The sequence below is a fragment of the Cervus canadensis genome, chromosome 32, assembly GCF_019320065.1.
Source record: "Cervus canadensis isolate Bull #8, Minnesota chromosome 32, ASM1932006v1, whole genome shotgun sequence".
In the NCBI taxonomy this organism is placed as follows: domain Eukaryota; kingdom Metazoa; phylum Chordata; class Mammalia; order Artiodactyla; family Cervidae; genus Cervus; species Cervus canadensis.
The window spans coordinates 21674010-21701288 of NC_057417.1; the positions used below are offsets into that span (position 1 = coordinate 21674010).

Here is a 27279-nt window from a genome sequence, read left to right on the forward strand (position 1 = left end):
CTGGAATCAAGATTGCTGGGAGAAATATTAATAACCTCATATACAGATGACACCATCCTTATGGCAGAATGCGAAGAACTAAAGAGCCTCTTGATGAAAGTGAAAGAGGAGAGTGAAAAAGTTGGCTTAAAAGCTCAACATTCAAAAAACTAAGATCATGGCATCCAGTCCCATCACTTCATGGCAAATAGATGGGGCAACAGTGGCTGACTTTATTTTGGGGGGCTCCAAAATCACTGCGGCCATGAAATTAAAAGACACTTCCTCCTTGGAAGGAGTGTTATGACCAACCTCGACAGCATATTAAAAAGCAGAGACATTACTTTGTCAACAAAGGTCCGTCTAGTCAAGGCTATGTAAGGATGTGAGAGTTGGACTATAAAGAAAGCTGAGCACTGAAGAATTGATGCTTTTGAACTGTGGTGTTGGAGAAGACTCTGGGAGGCCTGGCATGCTGTGGTCCATGGGGTCACAAAGAGTTGGACACGACTGAGTGACTGAACTAAACTGAAGGCTACAAAAACAGCCTGAGACACCAAAAACAAATGCAGATGCTTTTCAGCAGTATAGATCATTCAGTTTACGGATGGTCAGTTTTAAGCTAACTCTTTATTCTGATATGACAAAAGCCTTTATTTTCTTTATTACTATTATTATTGGCCATGCTGTGCAACATGTGGGATCTTAGTTTCTCAACCAGGGATCAAACTCAGGCCCCCTGCAATGGAAGTCCTGAGTCTTAACCACTGGACTGCCAGGGAAGGCCCTACAAGTCTTTATTTTCACCTCTAATGTTCCCTTCTAGCAAATGACCACAAAATCCAGGTGAGAAGCTTCCAGGTCTGCTATGCACAGCACAGGAAACACTTGCTCGGTGTGCGATGGAAGTAGCACCCCCTCCCTGGGGAGGAGGAGCTGACCGAGCCAGTGTCTGCAGAGAGGTAGTTCTCGCTTTAAACAGTAAACAGGCTGTTTCCCACACACTGTGACTTCACAGCTGACCGGTGGTACCGGGTTTCATTGGCAAGTCTCCAGTATCTCTCTCGCAACAGGAATGCTGCACTCTTTGGTTGTCTCTGCCGAGTGAAGATCCCTTTTCTGTTCCCTATCATCCGAAATGGTGCTAAAAACAAGGCAAAAGGTGTTTCAGATGACTCCTGATGGGGAAAATCAGAACCATCCTGGAGCCACGCTGGGACCTCAGCAATGTCTTCATGCTTTAGAGCTGCTCGGCCTGCTGTGGACTCAGAAGTGGCCGCTTAATGGGTTAAAGACTTAAATACCAGTGCTCCCTGAAACACTTCAGCTTTCATCCATTGGGGGAAGAATCTAAAACTGTTTATCTTTTTCTTGCAAGGTAATGTTTAAGACATTTAGGGTGCCCAGCTGCCTGATAACTGGAGCGGGGCTGAGACAAAGGTTACCCTTGGAAAGGCTGGAGCCCTCTCTGAAAGGACTGCTCTCCTCGTAGGAGCCAGAGTCTTGACCACTCACGGGCGCCCAAGTAGGATCTACTAGTAGAAGTTAAAGTTCTCCCAGGCAAACCTCCACCTGGGTCCCCACCCCTGGAGGCACGTCCGCCAGAGAGGGAGGTGGAAAGAGCAGCTATGCTCCCAGCAAATCTCTCCACCCCCAAGAGAAACCACCCCTTCCGTGAAATGGAAAGGCCTCTCCCACTGAAAAGATCCAGACAACAATCATTTCTTCCATGAAAAGCAAATACCAGGCACCGTGCCAAGCACTTCAAGTGGAATCCCTATGTCAGCCTGCAAGGTGGTGGGCGTTATCCCCACTTCACAGGCTCATCAGGTTTTATATGATCTTACGTTTCTCAGGCTTTGTACCTTATCCTAGAATCACAAGTGTATCCCAGTAAATCCAGTGCAAGATCCACTTTTTCCTCATACTATCGTGAAACACAGAGGAAAGCTGGCCACCTCTGCCTTGAGACAGTCGCCTCTCCCATTTACTTCAGAAAATGATCTCTATTACTTGCAGCATGCAAGTAATCAGCTGCTTGCTCAACACAACGGACTTTTTCCTAGGAAATCCTCTGTGTAGCCTGCTTTGATGACATCAGCCTTCCCCTGCTTTTTTCCAGGGTTCTTAGAACCAAATGTCCTGAACTAACACGCCCACCAGAAACAATGAGAAGGGGTACATCCAGTGCACCCACATGCCACTTACACTGATTAGTCATGAAATCAGCAAAATTCCAGATGAGCTCGCCAACCACATATTCTTTGCGTTTTTGGTCCAGAACCGCATGATACTGCTCAAGCAGGCCTTTCTGGTACTCTTCACTGAACATCAGCGGTGGATCCTGGAATTCACGGCAAAGAGAGAAGTTAGGAGTCAGAACCAGCAAAACTGTAAACATTAGATAAAAATAAAGATCCATGTGGTGATGACCAAAATATCTGTCCTTGTGGTGGGCTACGGTGCCTGCAGGACTTGCTGATACTGGCATAGGGACAAGCCAGAGTGTGATGTAGCCCAGGGTTAAAAAAAAAAAAAGACAGAAGCTTAAAACAACAACAACCACCTTAATTAGTAACTGCTTTGTTTATAAACAGAATTTTTTTTTTGGCTGCATCAAGCGGCTGGTGGAGTCTTAGTTCCCCAACCAGGAATTGAACCTGGACCTTCGGTAGTGAAAGCACAAGTCCTAACCACTGGGCAACCAGGGAATTCCCATTAAACAGAATTTAATAATTGCTTTAATTTTTCCCACCTCTATTCCCCACTGCAGTCTTACAACTGAACTATACTACGAATAAAAGTACGTCTCTGGATAATAAATTTAAAACCCAAGGCTGAAGTAGCTGCCAATGCATAATTTGAGCACTGGTGTGACTCAGATTTAACTTGCCTCCAATTCCCGTGTATCTCATCTAGGTAAGGAGCTGCTGTTCAGCCCATTGACATTCAACAAATCATCATTTAGCATCTGCTTATATGCCAGGCATTAGGGACAAAGTAACAAACTAGAAAGATAGGGTCCCTGCCCTCATGGGCTTTACAGTCTGGCAAGACACAGTTCTAAGTGTAACAAGGGTGAATTGGGAGCGTGTAGTGTGTGTGAGGGGCTGGGTAGGAGGAGGTTAGCAGGGGGCACAGAAAGCTTCATTGAAGCTGAGACCTGCCAGGTGAGGAGGGAGAAAAGCAGAGGCCACATTTATGGACTCGGTCTCCGGTGAAGAGCTCACGTCTGTCATGTGCTAAGATATGACGATCTTTGAGATGTTCTTAGGGCATAAGGTCTGAGTTTTCATCTCATGGGAATTTGTGGCGGGTGCTGAGTCTTTGACGCTCAAGGGTGCAGCACTGCAGTCATCTTCCAAGGGAACCAACCCCTGTGGGCTTGGGTCCTCCTTCCCGACAAGAAGGATTAAAATGCTGTTACACAGCATGCAGTGCCGATGCAACTGCGGCGGGCTTACGAAGCCAATGGAAACACAATTTAATCTCCCTCCTGGAGCCCCCAGTCTGGTCAAGGAGAGAACAAAGAGAGCATGACTGCTCACGGTGTTCCTCTGCCCAGGTAGGTGGGGTCCTCCTCCCCCAAGAGTGGACACCTGAGCTGAAGCAGGAACGCTGAGTCAAGTTCCATTAGCTGGCGATTATGGAGCTAAGAAGGGCTTCCTGGGCAGAAGGAAGAGGCCAGGCCAGCACAGGAGCCACCAAACAGAATAGACCAGGATCCCCTGGGAGAGGGCAGAGGGCATGCACAGCCCCGGCCACAGATTAGGGCTTCGTCAGGGGTAGCCAGGGACAGGACAAGGTTTGGATTTGTCCCACGGACCACCTGGACAGCCTGTGGGAGGCTACCTGAGGACCATGCACACGGATCAGAGGCTGAGTCCAGGGCCGCTGTGTGGAGGGGCAGCTTCGGGCAAGCCTGGTAAGGTGGGAGGTGGCCAGGACAAGGGAGGGACGGGGAAGGAGGCAGATCTCTAGCCTGGGGCAGTGATGACTGACATCACTGTCTGAGAGAGGGAAAAAAATAACCCCCATCTTCGATGCAACTTACCTCGTGAAACCCCGCAATGGTATCTGCTCCGTACTCGCTCTGAATCATCGGCTTCTGGTAGACCTTGTGCCAGTTCTCGAACTGGGTTGCCAGCTGCAGCTGGATCACCTCCATGTGCCCATAGTCGTGGTACCAGGAGTAGTAGCTGTTCACACAGATGACGTCCACGTACGGCGCCTGCAAGAGCATGGGGGCGAGTCCGCCAGCCAGCAGGGGGGAGCACTCACACTCGGGGGTGCCTCTGGCAGAGGAGGTAAGAAGAGAGTGCGCCAAGTGCGCTAGATGCGCACGTGTAGGAAGTAACAGTCAGAAGGGACCTGAATGGAGCGAGTGAACGGAGCAGGTCTCTCGTTCTGGCCCGGCACCCCGACCTGGCTGCAGCCGGGCTCCGGGGAGGGCGATGAGAGGCAGAGCTGGCGCCAGGCACGCCGGCCCCAGGGGAGCCCATCCAGACCAGACTTCATTCATCTCTAGGTTGTGCTCCTGTCACTAGTCATCCCCTTGGACCCTTGAGGGTCGAAGGCAGTTTTTCTCCTCACAGACCCTCCCGAGTCCCCTTTCTGAGCTACTGTCATGGGCCCTGAAGAGACTGGACAGTTCCCTCCTAGGAGGGCAGCCCGGCTTGGGGGGCAGCACTGCCACGAATCTGAGCAATGTGGTGCTCGGTGGACCGCAAAGCTCACCTGAACCTACGCTCGCCTGCAGAGTCTGCAGTGGGACCCATGTGGGCCCTCTCTCCCAAGGGACTGCAGCGCCCTTCTGAACTTGGGGCGGAAAGATGCAGGTGGGAAGCGGTACCTCTGGGTGGGCACGTGACCACAGCTCACACATCCCAGCGGGTGAGCCTGGCAACCTTCTGGGGCGACCAGTACAGGCTCCCTTGCCCACTAGAGCAGGAAGGGATGCCACTGAGACTGAGACGCCCAGGTCTGCCTGTGCCCCACTGGTGTTCCACCACACTCGTGTTCCTTTGAAGGGACGGCACCGGAGCTCTAGGGCTGCAAACCATCCGGTCCATGTGGAAATGACAGTGCTCACAACTTACACTTGTACGCAGTGCTTTCTTATCCTCTCTTTCTTGAAAGGATTTCTCTTTCTGGAGCACTTTTTAGTACTGGCCTCAGTTCCCTAGTGAAGCATCTTCTTGCTCCCGTGTTTTACAGCTTTTGTGCAACAACTCAACACAGTTTCTGACGAGCTGCTGTACCCAGGGACCATGAAAGGAGCCATGGGGTCCCACCGGCTGGGTAAGCCTCTCCCTTCAATTTTCAGTCCCCCCAGTGCTGGATCTCAGCAGTGGTTCCCAAAGCTGACTGATGCCTGGAATCAATGAGGAGTTTTTAAAAACTCATATTCCTACCCTGGACTTTACAAATCAGAATCACAAAATCCAGAGCTCTGTACTTTCGAAAAGCTTCCCTTTGTGGCTCCAACGATCAGGCAAGTTGGAGAAACACAAGTCAATGATGACTTTAGGCTCCCGTAAACCTCTGCCCTTTTCTGAGCATATTAAACTGGGGGCATAAAATTAAATCAAGGTCTGGAGAAACCGATGAATTGAGAACGAACTGAGAAGGAACTCGACCTCCCTACGCCTGACCTCCTTAGCTTCAAGAAGCTACACTGCCTGGCAAAGGACTGCCTGGCAGTTCTCTTTAACCCAAAGACCATCTGTGGAAATGGTCAGACTGGCTGCTCGTGGTCCCTCCCAGCAGCTCATGTCAGCAAGCATCAGGGCAGGACAAGAGGACAGGCAGAGGGAAGACGTGCGGAGACCCCCCAGGCTCACCCCCAAGTCTGCTTCATAGCTGGTGCTGGTCACAAAGGTCACGGGCCGGGAGGGGTCCAAGGCTTTAGTGTGGGCAGTCAGCGTCCTGTCCACGGAGGGCAGAAGACACGGTGCTGTCAGTCTGGGGAGGGCTCTCAGGTACCCCTCCTGAATCCTCTCCTTCCCATCTTCCCAGACAAAAAACCCCCAAGACACGCTCTCCTCCCTGCCTTCTAGGGTATTTCAGGTAAGCAAACGTGTTCCTCCAGACATCATGTTCCCTGACATCATTCTCTCTTCCTCTCTCCCCAGATCTTAGCCCCCCACCTCTCCCGCAAAGGGGGCCATCCTCAAGAGATGAGAGGCACAGCTGAGATCTTTGAGCTGGGCGCTGCGAAAAGCAATTTTCCGCATCTCTGACAAAACTAGGATGTGGTGCAGGTTAGGATGAGTATTAATTTAACATATCACTAGGGAGCATGTCCTGGGAGGCAAGCTGTGAACTGGGCACTCAGTAGAGACTTAAATAGGCATGCATTGGCTTGGCCGAAAGTTCATTCGAATTTTTGAACAATGTTATGATAAAACCCAAACGAACTTTTTGCTCAACCCGACCTCCAGCTGTGTGTCCAGAGCTCATCTTTGCCTAGGAAGGTCCACTACCCAAACCCTCCATCCTGAACAGGGGGATGCACGCAGTGTCTCCTAGGGAGTATTTCCATGGCCTCTGCTGCCTCCGCAGTATGTGAAATAATTCCCCACTCCAGGCTACGCCACAACTGCAGGATGGTAAGAAAGAGAAGGAATCGAGGAACACGCCAGGAGGCTGGCCAACTGTGGGGAGATGGCCCCTATGTGAGGTTTCTGCCCACAGCAATGCCTGGGGGATGGGGGAAGTTATTGGTATGCAGTGAACAGACAATGAACTTCAGGTGACCTGGTCCCGTCCAACAACGTAACTTTAGGATAGTTGGAATATGGACGTCATTGAAAATCTGTTTATAATTATATGCCTAGGTCAGTCAGCTTTATAAAGCTTAAATTCCCTTTACAGGTGAACTCAAAAGCATTGCAAAGTGGTTTTGTGCAGTTGTAACATGTACTAAATTTCCCAGGAATGGAGACACCATAAAAATCAAGGGAAGACCCAGGTGGTAAAGAACCCACCTGCCAGGCGGAAGACGTGGGCTTGATTCCTGGGTCAGGAAGATCCCCTGGGGAAGGAAATGGCAACCTACTCCAGTATTCTTGCCTGGGAAATCCCATGGACAGAGGAGCCTGGTAGGCTACAGTCCATGAAGTCGCAAAGAGTCAGACACGACTTAGCGACTAAATAACAGCAGGGCTTGGTTTTGACTGGAACTCTATTGGCCATGGCTCAGTCCCTTAGAAAAGAGCAGAACGGAAGGAAATGCTGCTCGCAGCACCAGAGTCGCCGGCTATGCTTCCCAGCCCTGTTATCAGCTTCTGTAGCTGTGTTTTCAGGGAGTTTCCCGGAAGGCGCAAGCGCCTGACTCCTTCACTGGCCCTTCTGGAGTGTCAGGCTCACACATTTATGTATTCTTTGACAAATGTCTCTTCCTTATGTCAGTCAGGCCATGTCACTACCTTTTTTCTTTAATTTGAAGTTTTATGTATAAGTAGGTTATGTTATCTCTGGATTTCATCGCAGGTGTGTCAAGGAGACACTTGGCTGAAATCATAATCTGGGTGGGTGGGTACCTTGTCCCCTGAATTGACTAGAGATGGATGCAGCTGGGCTGGGAGCAGCCCACACCCACCCCAGGGCCCACCGCCACTCTCCCGTGGCTGCCAGGCAAGGTTGAGCTGGGCTAGCAGGCTGCGGTCTCACCTAGGACCCGGCCCAGGCAAGGCAGGAGCACTCACTTGAAGTAGTAACCAGCCGGTTTCAGGAAGGAAGCGGGCTCATTGGCCAGGGACCACATTACAACGGCCGGGTGATTCTTGTCCCTGCGGATCATTTCCTCCATCACCTCCAGGTGGTGCTGCAGAGACACGTTGCTGAAGCTCTCACTGTGGGCCGAGGGAGGAAAGGGAGCAGGTCAGTCTGATTTTCTTTCCTTCTAGTAGAAACTCTGGGCTTCCTTGATGACTCAGTGGTAAAGAACCCGCCTCCCAACGTAGGAAAGGCAAGTTCGATCCCTGGGTCGGGAAGATCCCCTGGAGAAGGAAATGGCAATCCACTCAAGTATTCTGGCCTGAAGAATCCAACAGACAGAGGAGCCTGGTGGGCTACAGTCCATGGGGTCTCAGAGTCACAGACAGCTGAGCGACAGCACGCACACACAGGCTGCTGAGCTGGGAAGGCTGGGCAGTGCAGGCAGCAGGCACTCACGCCGACGCGATGCCCACACCGGGGCTCTCGTCGATGACCACGATCCCGTAGCGGTCACAGAGTTGCAGCACCTCCTCCGCATAGGGGTAGTGGCTGGTGCGGAAGGCGTTGGCGCCCAGCCAGCGAAGCAGGTTGAAGTCCTTCACCAGCAGCGGCCAGTCAAAGCCCCTCCCTCGGATCTGGGGGACAGCAGAGATGGGTGAGCCCCTGCCCTCGACCCCATCCCAGACACATTTCCTTCGAGAGCTGGGCTCCCCCAGAGTTACCCCATCAGCCCGCTCTCCAGGCCAAGCACAGGCAGTGGTTTGGAGCGGTTTGCTCTGAGCTGCCCTCAGCCACTCCAGGGGCTGCGGGGAAGGGGATGGTGAGCAACAGGGACCCAGGAGCCCCTACTCACGTCTGCATCCTCATGCTTGTTGACCCCTTGGAAATAGAACGGCTTCCCATTGATGAGGAACTGTCTCTCGGTGATGGCCACGGTGCGGATCCCCACGGGGAGGGTGTAGAAGTCAGACACGGGCCCCACAGCCGTCTGCGCCGTCAACTTCACCTGTGAAAGCCGAGCACTGGGCATGAGGCAGCCTGACCGGCCTGAGCCCCACGCAGCCTGAGCTTCACAGGACAGCCCCTGGCAAACCACGGCGGCCCACCTCTGGGGCTGCAGGTGGAGAGAGGCAGAAATTACATCTGCCGTGAGCAAGAAGAAACTTTTGCCCACACTGCCCCAGGGCCTCCTCTTCCAACTCAGCCTGCCCACCAAGGGCTGAAAAAATCAGGCTGGGGACTCTTCAATCCAACAGCCCAGGAAGCTGAGGGGACCAGGCCTGCTAAAGCTAGGGCTGCTGGATGGGGGCAAACAGCCTCCCCCAGCCCAATCCTCACCACCATTACCTCCAACGAGTACAGGTAGGCAGGGTGCTCATGCATCAGGTACGGCCACCAGAGGTGAGCACTGGGCACCTGCAGCTGGCCCTGGGCCCCTATCCCCTTGGCCACAACTTTGCCTTCCTCATCCAGAAGACCCACGTCCAGTTGGAAGTGGTCACTGCCCTGGACGACGATCTGGTAATTCACCAGCCCTACAGGAGACAGGAGATTAGATGAGAGAGAAGAGGGGGGCATGTGACCTGGGGTCCTACAGGTGAGAGCACCCTGAGGAGGTGGGTGGGAGAGCCTGTCTCCAAGGGGATCTTTCCAAACAGGGAACCAAGCCACTCTGGGCCTGGCTGAGGGCAGATCCTGGCAGGAGCCTCACCGATGTCTTGGTCCATGTCGGTGGTGACGGTAATGTCATCGATGTAGGTGGTAGGCGTGGTGTAGAGGAGCACAGTCCGATGCAGTCCCGCGTAGTTGAAGAAGTCAAACTTTATGTTCTGGACAAAGTAACCCTTGGGGTACCTAGGACGGAGCAAGGGGATAGTGGCCTTGTCCCGAATCCTTCGATCTCAACTCACATGTCTCCCTGGCCTCCCAGAGCCAGGGCCTCACCTCTGCTGAAGCCGCCCTGTCCCCGGTGGGCAGACGTCTGGGCAGGGTGGGGAGTGGGGGCGGGGGCGGGGGGTGGGCAGGGTGCTGCTCACATGGAGGGGTCCGTCTTGTAGAGGATGGTCCCCGGCGGCAGGGTGTGCGGGGACAGCGTGTTGTTGATGGCGATGGTGATGCGGCAGGAGGACAGGGGCCCGCTCTGGACCAGCTTGCTGATGTCAGCCTCGAAGGGGAGATGGCCCCCCTCGTGCTCTGCCACGTGGACCCCATTCACCCACTGCAGATACAAGGAGACGGGGCAGGCGGGCCCGGCCGTTTCCGGCATGCCCTCACACACAAGTGCAGGATGGGGAAGCAGGCGGAGCGGGTGGGCTGAGGGTTCTGCCAGCTGCCACTGACCTCGGGAGTGGAAGAATGGGGCTCCAGGGGAATAGACAAGACCACCCTCCTCCACCCAGGGCACAAACTCCAGTGTGGGGCCTTAAATGTGCCCCCGCCCCCCACCCTGCAACCCCAGAGGCAGGCACCCCAGGACAGCCTGCCCCCTGCCCCGCCCCACGCCCGGCCACCCGCCCTGCCTACTGCCCACTGCACTGACCACAATGGCATAGTAGTGGGCGCTGCCAATCCTCAGCACCACTCTCATGCCCAGGTCCTCGGTCCACCGCTGGGGCAGGGTGATCTCCCGTTCATACCACACCCAGCCGACAAAACTCCGCAGCTGCCCGTCCTGGCCCACGTCATTGAAACTTGAGGGCACCGGCATGTCCAGAGTAGGGCCTGACTGAGGAGACCAGGGTGGGAATCAGGTCTGGACCACCCGGGAAACTAAGGGGCCAGGTCCCCCAGCAATTCTGCCTGCAGGACAAAGCTGGACAAAATGACTTCTCCCCAGGTTCTTTCCTGGTGGCCCAGCAATAAGGAATCTGCTTTGCAATGTAGGGGACACAGGTTTGATCCCTGGTCTGGGAAGATTCCACATGCTGCAGGGCAATTAAGCCCAAGGACCACAACTAAGGCTGGATGCAGCCAAATATTTATTTTATATTTGGCTGCATGTTAAAATATTAAAAAAGAAAAAAGACTTCTCCCAGACCCTCCCAGATTCCAGACCACCCTACCAGCAACTCACCAATGTCTTTTATGGACTCATTTAATTTTTACAACTCCATGAAGCAGACCCAGTCAGTCACTCACTCACTCAGTCAAGGGTGCACCGGGAACACCTACATGGTGTTCTAGGCGCTGGGAATAGAACACTGGACAATGTCTCTGCTGTCAGTGAGCAGCTCTATGTAGAGAGGGTGCAGAGGGGCAGGGAGCTATCTTGGGGTCAGGGAAGGCCTTTGGGGGCCAAGGCCCATGAGATACAACCTCTGGACATCCTGGCAGAACCTGAGCCCCATAGGGAACCCTTTGAACTTCTTGACCCTTGAACACCTCAGGAAGAAGGCAAGGCAGTAGCAGACAGACAGCTCAGTGAGTCTGGAAGCAGATTGAGGAAAAGCTTCCTGAAGACACAGATGAGACACAGGAACTCAGAGGAAGCGGGATTCCCTGCCCCTCACAGCTGTATGCCCAGCGGCTGGCCCAAGCCCTGCCACACAGTGAGGACCCAGTAAATACTGACTGAATGAATGGATAACTTTCTGATGACACCAACAGCTAGGATGCTTTGTGTCCGAGGTCTGCTGGGAGCAGAAGTTCTTAGGGCAGCGGGCACCCGCGTTTTCATGGAAAGGGGTGTGCCCAAGGCCACAGCCAGCCTGGGGCGAGAAGGATATCCAGAAATCAGACCCTGACTAAGAGGAAGATGATCAACTGACTGCCACAGGAAGGAAGGCTGGCCGGGGAGCAGGGGCCGCTCTGGAAGGAAACTGTGAGTGGGGGCACGTGCCCGGCTCCCCCACCCCTTTCCTCCTCTGATGAGGGCTGAGCGGCAAAGACTGAAAAAAGAGGATGTAAGGGAGGTGACCGTTGGATGCTCACGGCCGATCCCCGCCCCAGTTCTCAGCCCACCCGACCCAAATCAAAAGGGGAGACCTAGAAAGGGGTGCTCGGCTGGATGCCAAGCCCCGTTCTCTACCTAAACCTTGGAACCCAGAGTCCTTCCTGCCAGGACAAAGGTGCGGCCCCAAAATGTCCAAAGACTCCCCTCCAGCCACGGGGCGGCCACCGGCCCTAGCTCGCGGCAGGGACACCGCTCCGGCTCCGCCTCCCCTACCGAAGTCCGGCCCGCCCATTTCCTCCTGCAGGTCATTCTCCGGGTAGGTCGACCCCACGGCCCCCCAGGGCCGTCCATCAGTTCCAAGGGCACAAGGGAAGGCTCCCCACGCCCCCCACACCCGGCTTCCAGGAGCTCCCCGGCCCCGGCCCAGGTCCCGTCCCCAGAGCGCGCACCTCCCGCAGCGGCGCCCGGTACCACTGCTGCTCGAAGCCCTGGCGCCGGTTGTCGGAGAAGTCGGCGCGGAAGCTCCAGAGGCCGTCCAGTTCCTTGCGCTCCCGCGACCGGCTCTCCCGGGGATAGAGCATCCCGCCCTGCAGCAGCGCCAGCCCGCAGCCCCAGAGCAGAGGGCCGAGCACGGCCCAGACGCCCGCCGGTCCCCGGAGCATGGTTGCAGTGCGGCCGGGAACAGCAGCTGCGGGGCGTCCCCGGCCGCGCGCTGATAACGGGGCCGGGGCGGGGCCTAGAGTCACGTGCCCCGCCCCCGCGCCATCTTGGCCAGTCGGGGCACCCCCTCCCTGCGAGGCCCGCGCCCCTCAGGTCGCGACCGGCCCTCCTTCCTTCCCGAGGGCGGCGGCGGCGGAGGGCCCGCGGGGAGCAGGAGCGCCAGCCCGGACCCGGAAGAGCGGAGGTCGGAGGTCGCAGGCTTCCGCACCCGCCGGGTCGCCGCCCTCCTCCACCCTGGCGTCCCCAGCTGCTCGCGCCCAAGGCCGCTCGTCCAGGCTCGCGAGCCAGAGCCGGACCTGAGAGGCTGCCGGGTTCCGCCCAACACACACCGATTCTTCAAGAAGACCGGCTGGGGACACCCCCACTCGCTTATGCCTGCGGGACACCGGTAAGCTCAGGCGAAGCCTGTATGCCTAGTGCCCCCCGGCCCGCAGGCGTGATCACCCGGCTCTTAGCCTTGACCCTGGGCCTCCACCAGCAGTCCCCTGGTCCCCGAACCCCTACCCAGGGTCCCTGCGCTCCTTGGCATTGCGGACGTACACATAAAGATACAAGGAGATGGAGTCTATGGTACCAGGATCCTGGCCTGGGTGCATTTGTTCCTACAGTTACTTGATTTTTTAAATTATTAATTTTTGCTCTGATTTCAGTTCACCAAAGCAACCTTCTGGCTTAGACCTTGACACTGTAAACAAAGTAGATCCCGGGACAGTACAAATAAATAAATTGCAAGAATTGGCAAGGCCTAAAGATTTTTTTTCCCCAAATGCTTACAATATAAAAAGAAGAAAAAGTAAGATGCAAAAGTTTATACTGTGTGATCCTAGTAGTGCTAAAATTAAATCCACACAGCTGTAGATAGATGTGAACTGTTATTATCAGTGTTACAGGTGATTTCCATTTTCTTCTTCATATGTTCTGAGTTTTTGAAAATTTCTATCAGGAACATGCATTAATTTTATAATCAGAATGAAAACAGTGGGAACTTTCCTGAAGGTCCAGTGGTTAAGACTTCCCTTCCAATGCAGGGGGTGTGGGTTTGATCCCTGGTCAGGGAGCTAGTATCCCGCCTGCCTGTAGGCCAAAAACCAAAACATAAAACAGAAGCAATAATGTAACAAATTCAATAAAGCCTTCAAAATTTAAAAAAAAAAAAAAAAAAATAGTCCATGTTAAAAAAAAAAAAAAGAAACTAATGATCTTCTTAAAACTAGCACCTGGGCACCCATAAGTAAAGTTGATTTGCTTCTGTATGTGTGTGTGACATGCGCTCGGTTGCTCAGTCGTGTCCCCCTCTTTCCAACCCCACCAGCTATAGCCCACCAGGTTCCTATCTCCATGGGACTTGCCAGGCAAGAATACTGCAGTGGGTTGCCATTTTCATCCACGGGCATCTTCCTGACTCAGGGATCAACCTGTTGTCTCTTGTGTCTCCTGCTTTGGCAGGCAGATTCTTTCCCATTAGCACCACAAAGAAGGAAACCAATAACCATTTGAAGCTCGCAAATGGGCACAAATAAGTAAAGGTTGATCTGCTTCTATAATAAATTGATTTTCCATGTGAGAGTCGATCTGTATATAATTAGTTGAAAATTGATTTTCTACTGTTTGATAAGAGGACACAGAAAACCTATTTTCCAAACCCATGACCCTAACAACCAGACCCTGAAGGGTGAAATCCATTGGCCAGTTTCCTTGCCCCTTCATTTTGCAGCTGTGCATTAAACGGAATCTGGAGATGAAGTTCTGGGAGTTTCCAGCAGTGAGAGTGGATGAGGTCACCAAAGAACAGAGGGCAGGTGGAAAACAGATCCCAAGAGTCGCCCTAAGGCACCCTATGTTATGAGTAGAGGGGACAAAGAGGAGAAGTGAGCAGGTCACCATCTCCTTGTGGATAAATGCAGACCCCTTAGTATAGTCTGTTGTGGTCTGACTGGTCCCCCTGATCCCTGGCTCTGAATTCCAGAACACACCGTGCTCCTGCTGGCTTCTGGGCCCTGGCTTAGGACCTTCCCTCTGTCTGGAAGCCCTTCCACCCCGACTAGTTAACTCTTCCCTCTCCCCATCACTCTCATTCTTCAGGGATCATTTCAGAGATTTTTCTTTGTTTGTTTTTTAGCCACACCATGTGGCTTTTGGAATCTTAGTTCTTCAACCAAGGACGGAACGGAGGCCCTCAACAGTGAAAGGGCAGAGTCTCAACCATGAGATCACAAAGGAATTCTCTGTTTTTCCAGATACCTTTATCTTCACATCCCGTGGCCTCCAGTTCATTCCCTCTGCATATACACAGGCCTCAGATTCACTGAGCAATTTGGTCCTTGGCTCAGGTCCCCTCTCCATCATACCTCCTGTCCCTATCAGTGGCCTTCCCATCCTGGGCCTTTGTTCTGTGACCACCTTGACTTTATCTACCTCTCCATTACCTGTGGTGACTCATTTACTGGATCATGTTCTGGGTTCTTTTCATTTTCTGTTACCCAAGACTTCTGAGATTCCTCCCAGCCTACCATCTCCTCTAATTTTCATCATCCCCATTTACTCTAATTTGCTCTTTTACCAGATCCAAGCTCTGTTTTTCTCTATCCTCCCCACCCTTCTTTTTTTGTTTTAATGTTTGGTCACACCTGGTGGTATGTGGTATCTTAGTTCCCCAACCTGGGATTGAACCTGTGCCGCCTGCATTGGAAGGCAGAGTCTTAACCACAGAACTGCCAGGGAAATCCCTGTCCTCCCAATTTTTCTGAATTGAGCTCTCCTCCCCCAGTTTTTCAGCATGAAAGCTATTGTGAAACCACACCCTGACTCTCGCAGGGGTCACCCACCATTCTATAGCTTTTCTTCTGGAACCTCTCCACTCATGTCTCTCCTTTCTTCTTGCTCAGTTGCTGCCACCACCCACTTCACCCATGGGAGAATTTTCTCCTCTCCAGCCCCCAACCCTGACAGGAATGAAACCAGCTTCCTCTTTGCTGCTCGTGAAGGTGGGCACACACTCTTTCTTTTTTTTTTTTCCATTTATTTTTATTAGTTGGAGGCTAATTACTTTACAGTATTGTAGTGGTTTTTGTCATACATTCACATGAATCAGCCATGGATTTACATGTATTCCCCATCCCGATCCCCCCTCCCACCTCCCTCTCCACCCGATTCCTCTGGTCTTCCCAGTGCACCAGGCCTGAGCAGGTCTCATGCATCCACCTGGGCTGGTGATCTGTTTCACCCTAGATAAATATACATGCTGTTCTCTCGAAACATCCCACCCTCGTCTTCTCCCACAGAGTCCAAAAATTCTGTACATCTGTGTCTCTTTTTCTGTTTTGTATATAGGGTTATCATTACCATCTTTCTAAATTCCATATATATGTGTTAGTATAGTGTATTGGTCTTTATCTTTCTGGCTTACTTCACTCTGTATAATGGGCTCCAGTTTCATCCATCTCATTAGAACTGATTCAAATGAATTCTTTTTAATGGCTGAGTAATAGTCCATGGTGTATATGTACCACAGCTTCCTTATCCATTTGTCTGCTGATGGGCATCTAGGTTGCTTCCAATGGCTGAGTAATAGTCCATGGTGTATATGTACCACAGCTTCCTTATCCATTTGTCTGCTGATGGGCATCTAGGTTACTTCCATGTCCTGGCTATTATAAACAGTGCTGCGATGAACATTGGGGTGCACGTGTCTCTTTCAGATCTGGTTTCTTGGGTGTGTATGCCCAGAAGTAGGATTGCTGGGTCATATAGCAGTTCTAATTCCAGTTTTTTAAGAAATCTCCACACTGTTCTCCATAGCGGCTGTACTAGTTTGCATTCCCACCAACAGTGTAAGAGGGTTCCCTTTTCTCCACACCCTCTCCAGCATTTATTGCTTGTAGACTTTTGGATAGCAGCCATCCTGACTGGCGGGCACACACTCTTTCTATCCTAAGGACTCGGCTACACAGGGAGAAAGGGGAGACCAGGCTAACGAATGCAGGGAAGTTACTGAGTTCCATCTCTCCTGGGCACTGGTCCGTAGTTGCTGCTTTTCAAGTTACTTATTTTTTAATATTTATTTGTTTATTTGTGCCAGGTGACTATGCCAAAGCCTTTAACTGTGTGGATCACAATAAACTGTGGAAAATTCTGAAGGAGATGGGAGTACCAGACTACCTGACCTTCCTCTTGAGAAACCTGTATGCAGGTCAGGAAGCAGCAGTTAGAACTGGACATGGAACAACAGACTGGTTCCAAATAGGAAAAGGAGTACGTCAAGGCTGTATATTGTCACCTTGCTTATTTAACTTATATGCAGAGTACATCATAAGAAGCGCTGGGCTGGAGGAAGCACAAGCTGGAATCAAGATTGCCGGGAGAAATATCAATAAACTCAGATATGCAGATGACACCACCCTTATGGCAGAAAGTGAATAAGAACTAAAGAGCCTGTTGATGAAAGTGAAAGAGGAGAGTGAAAAAGTTGGCTTAAAGCTCAACATTCAGAAAACTAAGATCATGGCATCCGGTCCCATCACTTCATGGCAAATAGATGGGGAGACAGTGGAAACAGTGGCTGACTTTATTTTTCTGGGCTCCAAAATCACTACAGATGGTGATTGCAGCCATGAAATTAAAAGATGCTTACTCCTTAGAAGGATAGTTATGACCAACCTAGACAGCCATATTAAAAAGCAGAGACATTACTTTGTCAACAAAGGTCCATCTAGTCAAGGCTATGGTTTTTCCAGTAGTCATGTATGGATGTGAGAGTTGGACTATAAAGAAAGCTGAGCAGCGAAGAATTGATGCTTTTAAACTGTGGTGTTGGAGAAGACTCTTGAGAGGTCCTTGGACTGCAAGGAGATCCAGCCAGTCCATCCTAAAGGAGATCAGTCCTGGGGGTTCATTGGAAGGACTGATGTTGAAGCTGAAACTCCAGTACTTTGGCCACCTGATGCGAAGAGCTGACTTGTTTGAAGAGACCCTGATGCTGGGAAAGATTGAAGGCAGGAGGATAAGGGGATGACAGAGGACGAGATGGTTGGATGGCATCACCGACTCAATGGACGTGGGTTTGTGTAGACTCTGGCAGTTGCTGCTGGACAGGGAGGCCTGGTGTGCTGTGATTCATGGGGTCGCAAAGAGTTGTACACTCAGCGACTGAACTGAACTTGGTTGTGGCATGTGGGATCTTCCTACCTGACTAGGGATATCAACCCACACCCCCTGCAGTGGGAGCATGAAGTCTTAGCCACCAGATCACCAGGGAAGTCCCCAAACGTTTCCTTTAAAGATCTGTCAGAGGACTTGCCTACATTGGCCAGCAGATGGCTAATTCGTCTGCTCTCCTGTGAACTGTTGAAAAATCTGAAATGGTCTTGAAGAAGGGAGGGATTCTTCCTTGACAGGTAACTAAGGCCCCTTTCCCCTGCCCTCCCCCCTACCCAGGGCATTGCTTCCTGTCTACAAATTGCTAACTCCAGGCTTTTCCCCCAACTCTAGTTTATTTAACAATACTCCTGACGTGTGAACCAGCCTTCAAACTCAGCAAGATCCCAGTAAAGCCCACAGCAAGACTGCTGCTCCCCGGTTGCCTTTCATTTCACGCATGGAATACTGGAGAGCCAGAGGAGCAGGCAGGATGTGCTGGAGAGAGACGTTGGAACTCCAAGTAGCGGGGGACCAGGGAAGGAGGATACACCCTTGTGTGGAGGGCTAACTGCTCAGCCGTTTCCTCCAGGACACATGTGAGTTCCTCCACAAAGGCAGATTGAAGCCTGAAGCTAAAAGCTTAAGCTCTTGGGCACCTCACTAGCTAAAGCCCCTTCTAAAGTCCTCAGGGGCATGGGAGTGGTTGATCACGTGGTACAACAGATGCCTCTGGTGCTCTGTGTCCCATCCCCTTTGGCAGCCTCTAATTTCTGTCCAAGCTGAGTTCCCTGAAAACGCAATTACCAATGAGCAATGCCCTGAAAACAAAGGCTCTCCGTCTGCGGGCTCTGAATGGCTCAATTCTGCTTCTTCAATAAATCTGAGAAGTGGAGGTGAAATGGGTATTAATAATCTGGAGACATCATCATTCAAAGAGAGAAAGGAACCATTGCATAAGTGTTTCAGCCTTTCCTGCAATAGGGACATTATGTACGATCAAGGTGTGCCCTTGATTATGCACGTTGATATTAGCTTTTCATTCTTTTCTGTCTTCTCTTCCTGCTACCATATTTCTGGGAACATTTTCCAAATCAGTGCCTGCATGGAATAGACCTTTGTCTTGGGGCTTCTCTGCTGGTCCAGTGGGGAAGACTCAGCCCTTCCACTACACAGGGTATGGGTTCCATCCCTGGTTGAAGAAGTAAGATTCTACATGCTTCATAGGGTGGCCATAATAATAATAGGCCTTTGTCTTCAGCTGTGCTTTCAAGTAGACCCAACTGGAAGTGGCTCTGGAAAGTCAACCCTTAGAACAGGATTCTGGAACTAGACAACCTTTCCAGTCATTCAGCAACAAGTACCCTACTTGTCACTCTGGTTCGTGGAGGGCGGTAGCTCCTGAGGTGCCCTAACACTGGAATCACTAAGATTACCTGTTGTGAATTGAGATAAGGTACAGGTGGAAGGGGAAATAATAGGCCAGGCAATAGAACTGGAATGAAATGTGAGTAAGGTTAATTTTAAGGACTGTAATTTTAAGCTGGCTGGGTTTGCTAAGTTCCCAGAGATACTTCAAGAAAAAGAATGACAGGCTATCTTCAGCCAACTAGCAATCCCAGTGAACCCAGAAGGCCTGCTTGGCGCTCTTTACAGAGACCTTCATCTCCTGCAGTTGTAGGAAAACTACTGAGAACTGGGCCCGGCATTTAACCATAAGACGCCAGAGCTTATGACATGAGTCCTATGAGGCTCATAGGGAAGGACTGAGAGCAGGACTGATGTGGACTTTGGGGTGGTTGATCCTGAACCTCTTGAACCCCAGCTGAAGCCCTATCTGCCTTCCTCATGACAGAAACCACACATGAAGATTTCACCTGAGGGGACTTCCCTGCTAGTCCAGTAGCCAAGACTCCATGCTCCCAATGTGGGAGAACCAGGTCCGATCCCTGGTCGGGAACTAGATCCCACATGCTGCAACTGAGACCCAGAGCAGACAAATACGTCAACAACTGGGTTTAAGAAAAAGGATCTCACCTGAGGAGGCTGCCTCACAGGACGTCCTCCTCTAGATCACAACCCTCCTCCCCTCTGGCCCCAGACCATTAACTGGGTCAGGTCTCAGCACAGGATGAGCAGGGAGGTACAAGCACTGCTCTGAGCAAAGAGCTCAACCGTGGAGCATTGCGGGAGCTGCCACACGTGTCCTGACAGAAGGGGTGAGCCTGTGAGAGCAGAGGTCAGTCTGTGAGACCAAGGTGGAGGTAAAGCTAGACAGGGAGGGTTTACTGAGAGGGTGGGGCTACAGGTTTGGGACTAGGACATAACGTTCTGGAAATATCTGGACTCAATCCTATGACACTCCTGGGAAGGTTCCTCCAATCTTGATCACAGTGACAGTGAACTAAATGAGGGGGGATGTTGGAACTGCCTTGGAGTATTAACGAAGGTCAAGTGGAAGCCCTGGCAGCACCCCAATCCACCCCCCATCCCACCCTCCTAGATAGTAAACCAGAAGCAGCACTTCATCCCCCCACCACTGTAATTGCGGAGTGCAGCCACCTTCCAAGACAGGGTGTGCAGGGCGCTGGTCACCACTGTATCCCCCTCCAGTGCACCTCCATGGCCCCTGGAAAGTTGTTGATAGTCGGGCCAGTGTCAGGAGCCTTCCAGGGGTGTGCCTGCTACTCACTGTGCCAGCCTGCTCACCCACTACCATGAGGCCCAGGTGCAGGGCCAGAGATGACCGCTGGCTACATTGTCAATGGGTGTATATGGGTTGTGGAGGAGAAACGAGGCCAGAAGTTACAGATAAGTACAATTGCAAGCTGATAATTCATGCTTGTTGATCTGTAGTCATAATGCAGGATCATTCCTTACACAGAATAGCCTCGGTAATTGAGAATATGCTCTCATCATTATACATGGGCTTCCCTTGTGGCTCAGCTGGTAAGGAATCCGCCTGCAATGCAGGAGACCTGGCCTCAATCCCTGGGTTGGGAAGATCCCCTGGCGAAGGGAAAGGCTACCCACTTCAGTATTCTGCCCTGGAGAATTCCATGGACTGTAGAGTCCATGGGGTCATAAAGAGTCGGACACGACTGAGCGACTTTCACTTCACTTTATCATTATACATACATATGTATATGCACGCTCACCCTGTCTTCCTTTCCGGAAGGTATATGTAATAGAGTTTATTCCAATGCCTGTGTCTGTAGGGTACAAACCTGTGCCAGTACCTTAAACAGAGGTTGTATCATTCTGTGAACTCACACCCCAGTGTATCAGCTCTGCCTTAGCATTGCTGGTGCTTCTTGTTCTGGAAGGTCTTGTACTTCTGAACAAAATAAGTTGTGCTAAATTGCTCTCAATAGAGCGGAATGACCTGAAGAAACAGTGACAACACTCTCTCAGGCAAGGACTTGTTCTCACAGTGAGCCCTCCTCTGGCATGGACACTATTTGCCCTGCTATTGAATCTCTAAATGCAATGTCCAATATTTGTCACGCAGCCGTGTCCGACTCTTGTGACCCCACGGACTGTAGCCGGCAAGGCTTCTCTTTCCATGGGATTTCCCAGGCAAGAATACTGGAGTGAGTTGCTATTTTCATCCAAGAGCTTCTTCCTGACTCAGGGATCTACTGTTCTCTCTTGCGTCTCCTGCTTCGGCAGGCAGATTCTTTCCCATTAGCACCACCAAGAAAGAGACCAATAACCGTTTGAAGCTTGCAAATGGGCACAAATAAGTAAAGGTTGATCTGCTTCTATAAATTAATAAATTGATTTTCCATGTGAGAGTCAACCTGTATATAATTAGTTGAAAGTTGGTTTTCTACTGTTTGATAAGAGGACACAGAAAACTTGGTTTCTGAACCCATGACCCTGACATCCAGACCCTGAAAGGTGAAGTCCATTTGCCAGTTTCCTTACCCCTTTATTTTGCAGCCGTGCATAAACTGAATCTGGAGATGAAATGTTGGGAGTTTCCAGCAGTGAGAATGGATGAGGTAACCGAAGATCACAGGGCAGGTGGATAACAGATCCCAAGAGTCGCCCTAAGACACGCTATGTTATGAGTAGAGGGGACAAAGAGGAGGAATGAGCAGGTCACCATCTCCTTGTGGATAAATGCAGACCCCTTAGTATAGTCTGTTGTGGTCTGACTGGTCCCCCTGATCCCTGGCTCTGAGTTCCAGAACACACCATGCTCCTGCTGGCTTCTGGGCCCTGGCTTAGGACCTTCCCTCTGTCTGGAAGCCCTTCTGCCCTGACTAGTTAACTCTTCCCTCTCCCCATCACTCTCATTCTTCAGGGATCATTTCAGAGATTTTTCTTTGTGTTTTAGCCACACCATGTGGCTTTTGAAATCTTAGTTCTTCAACCAAGGATGGAACCGAGGTCCTCAACAGTGAAAGGGCAGAGTCTCAACCATGAGATCACAAAGGAATTCTCTGTTTTTCCAAATACTTTTATCTGCACATCCCGAGGCCTCTGGTTCATACCTCCGCATGTGCACAGGCCTCAGATTCACTGAGCAGTTTGGTCCTTGGCTCAGGTCCCCTCTCCATCATACCTCCTGTCCCTATCAGTGGCCTTCATCCTGGGCCTTTGTTCTGTGAACATCTTGACTTTATCTACCTTTCCATTACCTGTGGTGACTCATTTATTGGATCATGTTCTAGGTTCTTTTCATTTTCTGTTACCCAAGACTTCTGAGATTCCTCCCAGCCTACCATCTCCTCTAATTTTCATCATCCCCATTTACTCTAAATTTGCTCTTTTACCAGATCCAAGCTCTGTTTTTCTCTATCCTCCCCACCCTTCTTTTTTTTTTTTTTAATGTTTGGTCACACCTGGTGGTATGTGGTATCTTAGTTCCCCAACCTGGGATTGAACCTGTGCCGCCTGCATTGGAAGGCAGTCTTTTTTTTTTTGGAAGGCAGAGTCTTAACCACAGAACTGCCAGGGAAATCCCTGTCCTCCCAATTTTTCTGAATTGAGCTCTCCTCCCCCAGTTTTTCAGCATGAAAGCCATTCTAAAACCACACCCTGACTCTCGCAGGGGTCACACACCATTCTATAGCTTTTCTTCTGGAACCATTCCACTCCTATGTCCCCTTTTCTCTTCCTCAGTTGCTGCCACCACCCACTTCACCCTTGGGAGAATCTTCTCCTCCCCAGCCACCAACCCTGAAGAGAATGAAACCAACTTCCTCTCTGCTGCTCGTGAAGGTGGGCACACATGGACTCTTTCTATCCTAAGGACGCGTCTGCACACTCAGAAAGGGGATACCACACTAACAATGCAGGAAATTTACTGAGTTCCATCTCTCATGGCCTCAGGTCTGTAGTTGCTGCTTTTCTTTTGAAACTTTCTTCTAGTTACTTATTTTTTAATATTTATTTTTTGTTTATTTGTGCCAGGCCTTAGTTGTGGCATGTGGGATCTTCATCATTTACTGGGGATCAAACCCCCACCCCTTGCAATGGGAGCATGAAGTCTTAGCCACCAGACCACCAGGGAAGTCCCCAAACGTTTCCTTTAAAGATCTGTCAGAGGACTTGCCTGCATTGGCTAGCAGATGGCTAATTCATCTGCTCTCCGGTGAACTGTTGAAAAATCTGAAATGGTCTTGAAGAAGGGAGGGATTCTTCCTTGACAGGTAACTAAGGCCCCTTCCCCCCACCCCCCTCACGCAGGGCATTGCTTCTGTCTACAAATTGCTAACTCCAAGCTTTTCCCCCAACTCTAGTTTATTTAACAAGACAACTGATGTGTGAACCAGCCTTCAAACTCAGCAAGATCCCAGTAAAGCCCACAGCAAGACTGGTGTTCCTCAGTTGCCTTTCATTTCACGCATGGAATACTGGAGAGCCAGAGGAGCAGGCAGGATGTGCTGGAGAGAGACGTTGGAACTCCAAGCAGCGGGGGACCAGGGAAGGAGGATACACCCTTGTGTGGAGGGCTGGCTTCCTCAGCCGTTCCCTCCAGGACACACGTGAGTTCCTCCACAAAGGCAGATTGAAGCCTGAAGCTAAAAGCTTAAGCTCTTGGGCGCCTCACTAGCTAAAGCCCCTTCTAAAGTCCTCAGGGGCATGGGAGCGGTTGGTCACGTGGTACAACAGATGCCTCTGGTGCCTCGTGTCCCATCCCCTTTGGCAGCCTCTAATTTCTGTCCAAGCTGAGTTCCCTGAAAACGCAATTACCAATGAGCAATGCCCTGAAAACAGAGGCTCTCCGTCTGCGGGCTCTGAATAGCTCAATTCTGCTTCTTCAATAGATCTAAGAAGTGGAGGTGAAATGGGTGTTAATAATCTAGAGACATCATCATTCAAAGAGAGATAGGAACCATTGCATAAGTGTTTCAGCCTTTCCTGCAATAGGGACATTATGTATGATCAAGGTGTGCCCTTGATTATGCACGTTGATATTAGCTTTTCATTTTTTCTGTCTTCCTCTTCCTTCTACCATACTTCTGGGAACATTTTCCAAATCAGTGCCTGCGTGGAATAGACCTTTGTCTTGGGGCTTCTCTGCTGGTCCAGTGGGGAAGACTCGGCCCTTCCACTACACAGGGTATGGGTTCCATCCCTGGTTGAAAAAGTAAGATTCTACATGCTTCATAGGGTGGCCATAATAATAATAGGGCTTTGTCTTCAACTCTGCTTTCAAAAAACCAGCTGGAAGTGTTGCAGAAACCAGTACTCGAGAAACGAAGCACCACACTCGGAGAGTTGGAGAACTCAGGTTTATTACGCCAGCGGGCCCAGAGGGGTTAACACTCCAAGCTCTGAGCCCTGAAGAAAGGAATTACAGGGTTTTTTTAGACAGACTATAGTGGGCAACACTAACTCTTAATAGGCTGGTTAAAACTAAGGGGTTCACATGCACAGGAACACTGGTCCAGATGGGAAGGGGGATGCCTGGCCTGGACAGGCATGATTAAGCAGGTTTGCAGGCCCTGGGCAAATGCAAAGATCAAGACGAGAGTGAGTGAGATAAACTCCAGTTCCTAGAAGTGCAAATCCGCACTTTCTGAGACTATGTGACCTACATGATCTAGACTTTGCAAGGGGTAAGCTGAGTTACAGAGGCAGAAGGAGAAGGAGGTTATGTAAAATTTTAACTTTTCCTCTTCATTCTCCCCTCTTGATGCTTCTTTCTGTCACTCGTTGTAGAAAGCGTCATCTCATGTTTTTGGTAGGACACTCAGAGCTCCCCATCGTTTAGGGGGCTGTATTGAACTATTACCATTTGTAACTTTATGGATTCAATCTGAGAGGTTATGAACCGGGTAATTGCATTGAGAATACAAGGGCCAAACAAGAGTGCTGCAAAGAGCATGAAGAGAGGACCTGTTAAAGGGAGAAATCACGATGCCCCACTCCAGATATTGCTCTAATTACCCCAAGAATTAGCTAGTTTTTCTCTCCTTTTTATGATTTGTTCCCTTAGCTGTTGGGCCCTGTCCCTGAGTATTTCTGATTGGTTTATATAAAAGCAGCATTCTTCATTCAAGAAGAGACAGAGTCTTCCCTTTTCTGCTGTCAGTAGGTCTAGCCCTCTCCTGTTTTGTAAAACCACTTCAGCCAGGGAGTCTAATTGCTCCTGTAAGGCCACTAAAGATTTGGCCACTCTCTCAGTGTCGTCTGTGAAGTCTTTGGATAGTGTATGGTAAAAGGTGGTTGATGAAGCAATTCCTCCTATTTCCATACCTAGCCCAGCCGTGAGTCCCAGACCAACTATTAGGGATATAAACTGGATGGCTCTTTTTGACCACGTATGTGCTGCCGGAGGTATGATGAGAATCTGGTTGTTAGGGACAATGTTCATCTGGGGAGTGAGGAAAGCTAAGATGCAGATACCATCTAATTGACAGGTAGACATAAGTAAGCATCTGTCCCACAAACAAAGAAAAGGCCATGATGGGGCGGTACCGTCTGTTACAGCAAGGGACACCGAAAGGCTGCCAAGCAGCCTGAACCTAACAGGTAACTGAACACCAGCTTTTTCTCCCCATCTCTGGGTTGTCACGGCTGTAGCAACTGAGCCTATTGTGAAGAGGGGGTCAGCTATACTGTGGGGCAGTTTAGTTAGTAGGGAGACTAGATCATAAGAGACACTTAATAAGAATGAGGCTTCCCACTACAGTGAGATAACAGACAGCTAACTGTAGCTTCTGACCGAAATCCCAGTCCTGGGGGGCAACTAAAGCTAGTCCTGTAGTGAAGAGCACAGAAGTAATAGCAATCGGGGGTAGACAGGGTTGACAATGAAAATCCATTGATGTTTTGATAGCTGGATCCTTACGCTTCAGCCGTGTATTAACCACCCAGCCAGCTGCCGGAGCGTGGCTGGAGCGAGGCTGAAGAGTCCTCAAGCTTCTGCCATGCATCGACGAGTCAGCTCCCGGGGTGCCTAGAGCAGGGCTTAGAGTCCCTCGAGGGTCAGGGTCGTTGTTTTTGGAACCAGACCTTGAGGGGGTTTTTGGGATCCTGAACTGCTTTCCAGGTGTCCTCATTATAGGAAGCTGCTGCCTTCTTGACTCTGGTGTGGTGGATCCAAGGGATGACACCTATAACTCATCTCCTGGCTGATAGGGATGAACCCAGTTGCCCAGTGGAATGGGTGTCCTTTCTCAGGTTTCTTGGGCAATATGGCAGAAGACTTTCCCAGGACCTGGAGGTGTTGGGACATCTCCAGGCCACCTAGTTGTTAGTGATCTCCCTTGAGCTTTTTTATCACTGGGGGTGGTCTCCCGTATGAGATCTCAAAGGGAGAGTAGCAGCCTGAGGACCTTGGGGTGCATTTACGGAGGCCAGTGAGAGTCCACAGAAAAAGGCGGCTTGTTCTAGCTTTGTCTGGGCGTTGGCCGGGGGATATGCTTGTCATACTACTGCTTGGAGAAACAAACTTAACAAGAAAGTTAGAGATACACGGCCCAAAGATGAGTAGAAGTAGGAGTGCTGCTGAGGCGCTAGCTAGGAGAACCAGGTCCAGACATTGGTTCACGACATTAGTGTTTCTCTCGGCATGAGAAGATGCAAGAATTTGGACTCATAAAAATTTTCATCTGAAAACATCTGACTATCGAAGGCCTGTTTTTCTGGGTTTTCCCAGAGCAGAGTGCCTTATTTTTTGTCTCCACCCTGAAGTCCTTTCAAGGGGGTGTTGAAGGTCAACATCTTATAGTAGTCATGATTTAATCTTTGTAGAGGCAGCTGGCAAGGGCCAGCTTCCAGTCAGCAGGGCCCCTTCATAGCCATATTTGACCATATTTTGGGGCATTTCAAGGTCATTGTGTCCCATGGTGCTGGGAAGGCTCATTCCCAGGTCTACAAAGATTCCATTGACAGGCCACTCAATGTGTTGTCACTAGACCAGGCCTTGTAAGTAGCAAAAGTCTCTGGACCATACCTGTCTTACTAACCTCCTGGTCCAGGAAAATATTACCTCTTGTTGCTTCTTCCCACATCTAGAGTTACATTATTACAGTTATTGATCTCATATGGAACTGCATATCAGCATTTTATCACAGGCTCAGCCACACCTTTGGTGACATAAGAAATAATCTTCTGAAACAAGCTACATAGAAAATAATATAGCTAGTAGTTATTAGTAAGGTCACAAGCAAGAATTTAAGTCAGCTTTCATTGCATATAGCCTGGTATACCCCAGGTCATCTGTCTCAGTTAAATAATTGTAGCCAGGTGTTAATCTGCTGGTTGTACCTCATGGAGCATCTGAGCTTTATCCAAAGACTGGTTACTGAGATAAGCTTTAGAAACCATCTTAAGAGTGTCCTTTTTAATAACTTAATTAAACCTTTTAG

At 50.5% G+C, this 27279-nt stretch overlaps 2 protein-coding genes across 2 annotated transcripts in view; one reads left to right on the top strand and one right to left on the bottom strand.

Annotated features, from left to right (window-relative positions):
* Positions 1-590: 590 nt before the first annotated feature.
* On the bottom strand, positions 591-12653 carry GUSB (glucuronidase beta). Its single transcript, XM_043456303.1, has 12 exons — positions 12043-12653; positions 10241-10426; positions 9738-9919; positions 9413-9555; positions 9049-9236; positions 8555-8707; positions 8158-8336; positions 7689-7835; positions 5823-5907; positions 4034-4210; positions 2188-2323; positions 591-1123 (listed from the first exon to the last, which is right to left on the bottom strand). Exons 1-12 carry the CDS (start codon positions 12253-12255, stop codon positions 954-956), a joined length of 1959 nt encoding a protein of 652 aa, XP_043312238.1. The 5' UTR covers positions 12256-12653; the 3' UTR covers positions 591-953.
* A 4798-nt stretch (positions 12654-17451) lies between these two features.
* The window catches only part of LOC122433412 (CGRP receptor component), a 90088-nt gene continuing 80260 nt past the window's right edge, over positions 17452-27279 (top strand). Inside the window, exons 1-4 of the mRNA XM_043456308.1 lie at positions 17452-17706; positions 17801-18045; positions 22580-22678; positions 23200-23445. The gene's annotated coding sequence lies outside the window, so the exon portion shown is untranslated. The remainder of the gene's footprint in view (positions 17707-17800; positions 18046-22579; positions 22679-23199; positions 23446-27279) is intronic.

Bases quoted from the DNA above. Each gene is read 5' to 3' on its own strand.
- GUSB (XM_043456303.1), bottom strand. From the start codon at position 12,255: ATGCTCCGGGGACCGGCGGGCGTCTGGGCCGTGCTCGGCCCTCTGCTC. The intron at 9,920-10,240 runs GTCAGTGCAGTG...TTGTATCTGCAG, and splicing joins CCCACTACTATGCCATTGTG to TGGGTGAATGGGGTCCACGT. The intron at 4,211-5,822 runs GTGAGCCTGGGG...ATGCTCTTGCAG, and splicing joins GCTATGAAGCAGACTTGGGG to GCGCCGTACGTGGACGTCAT.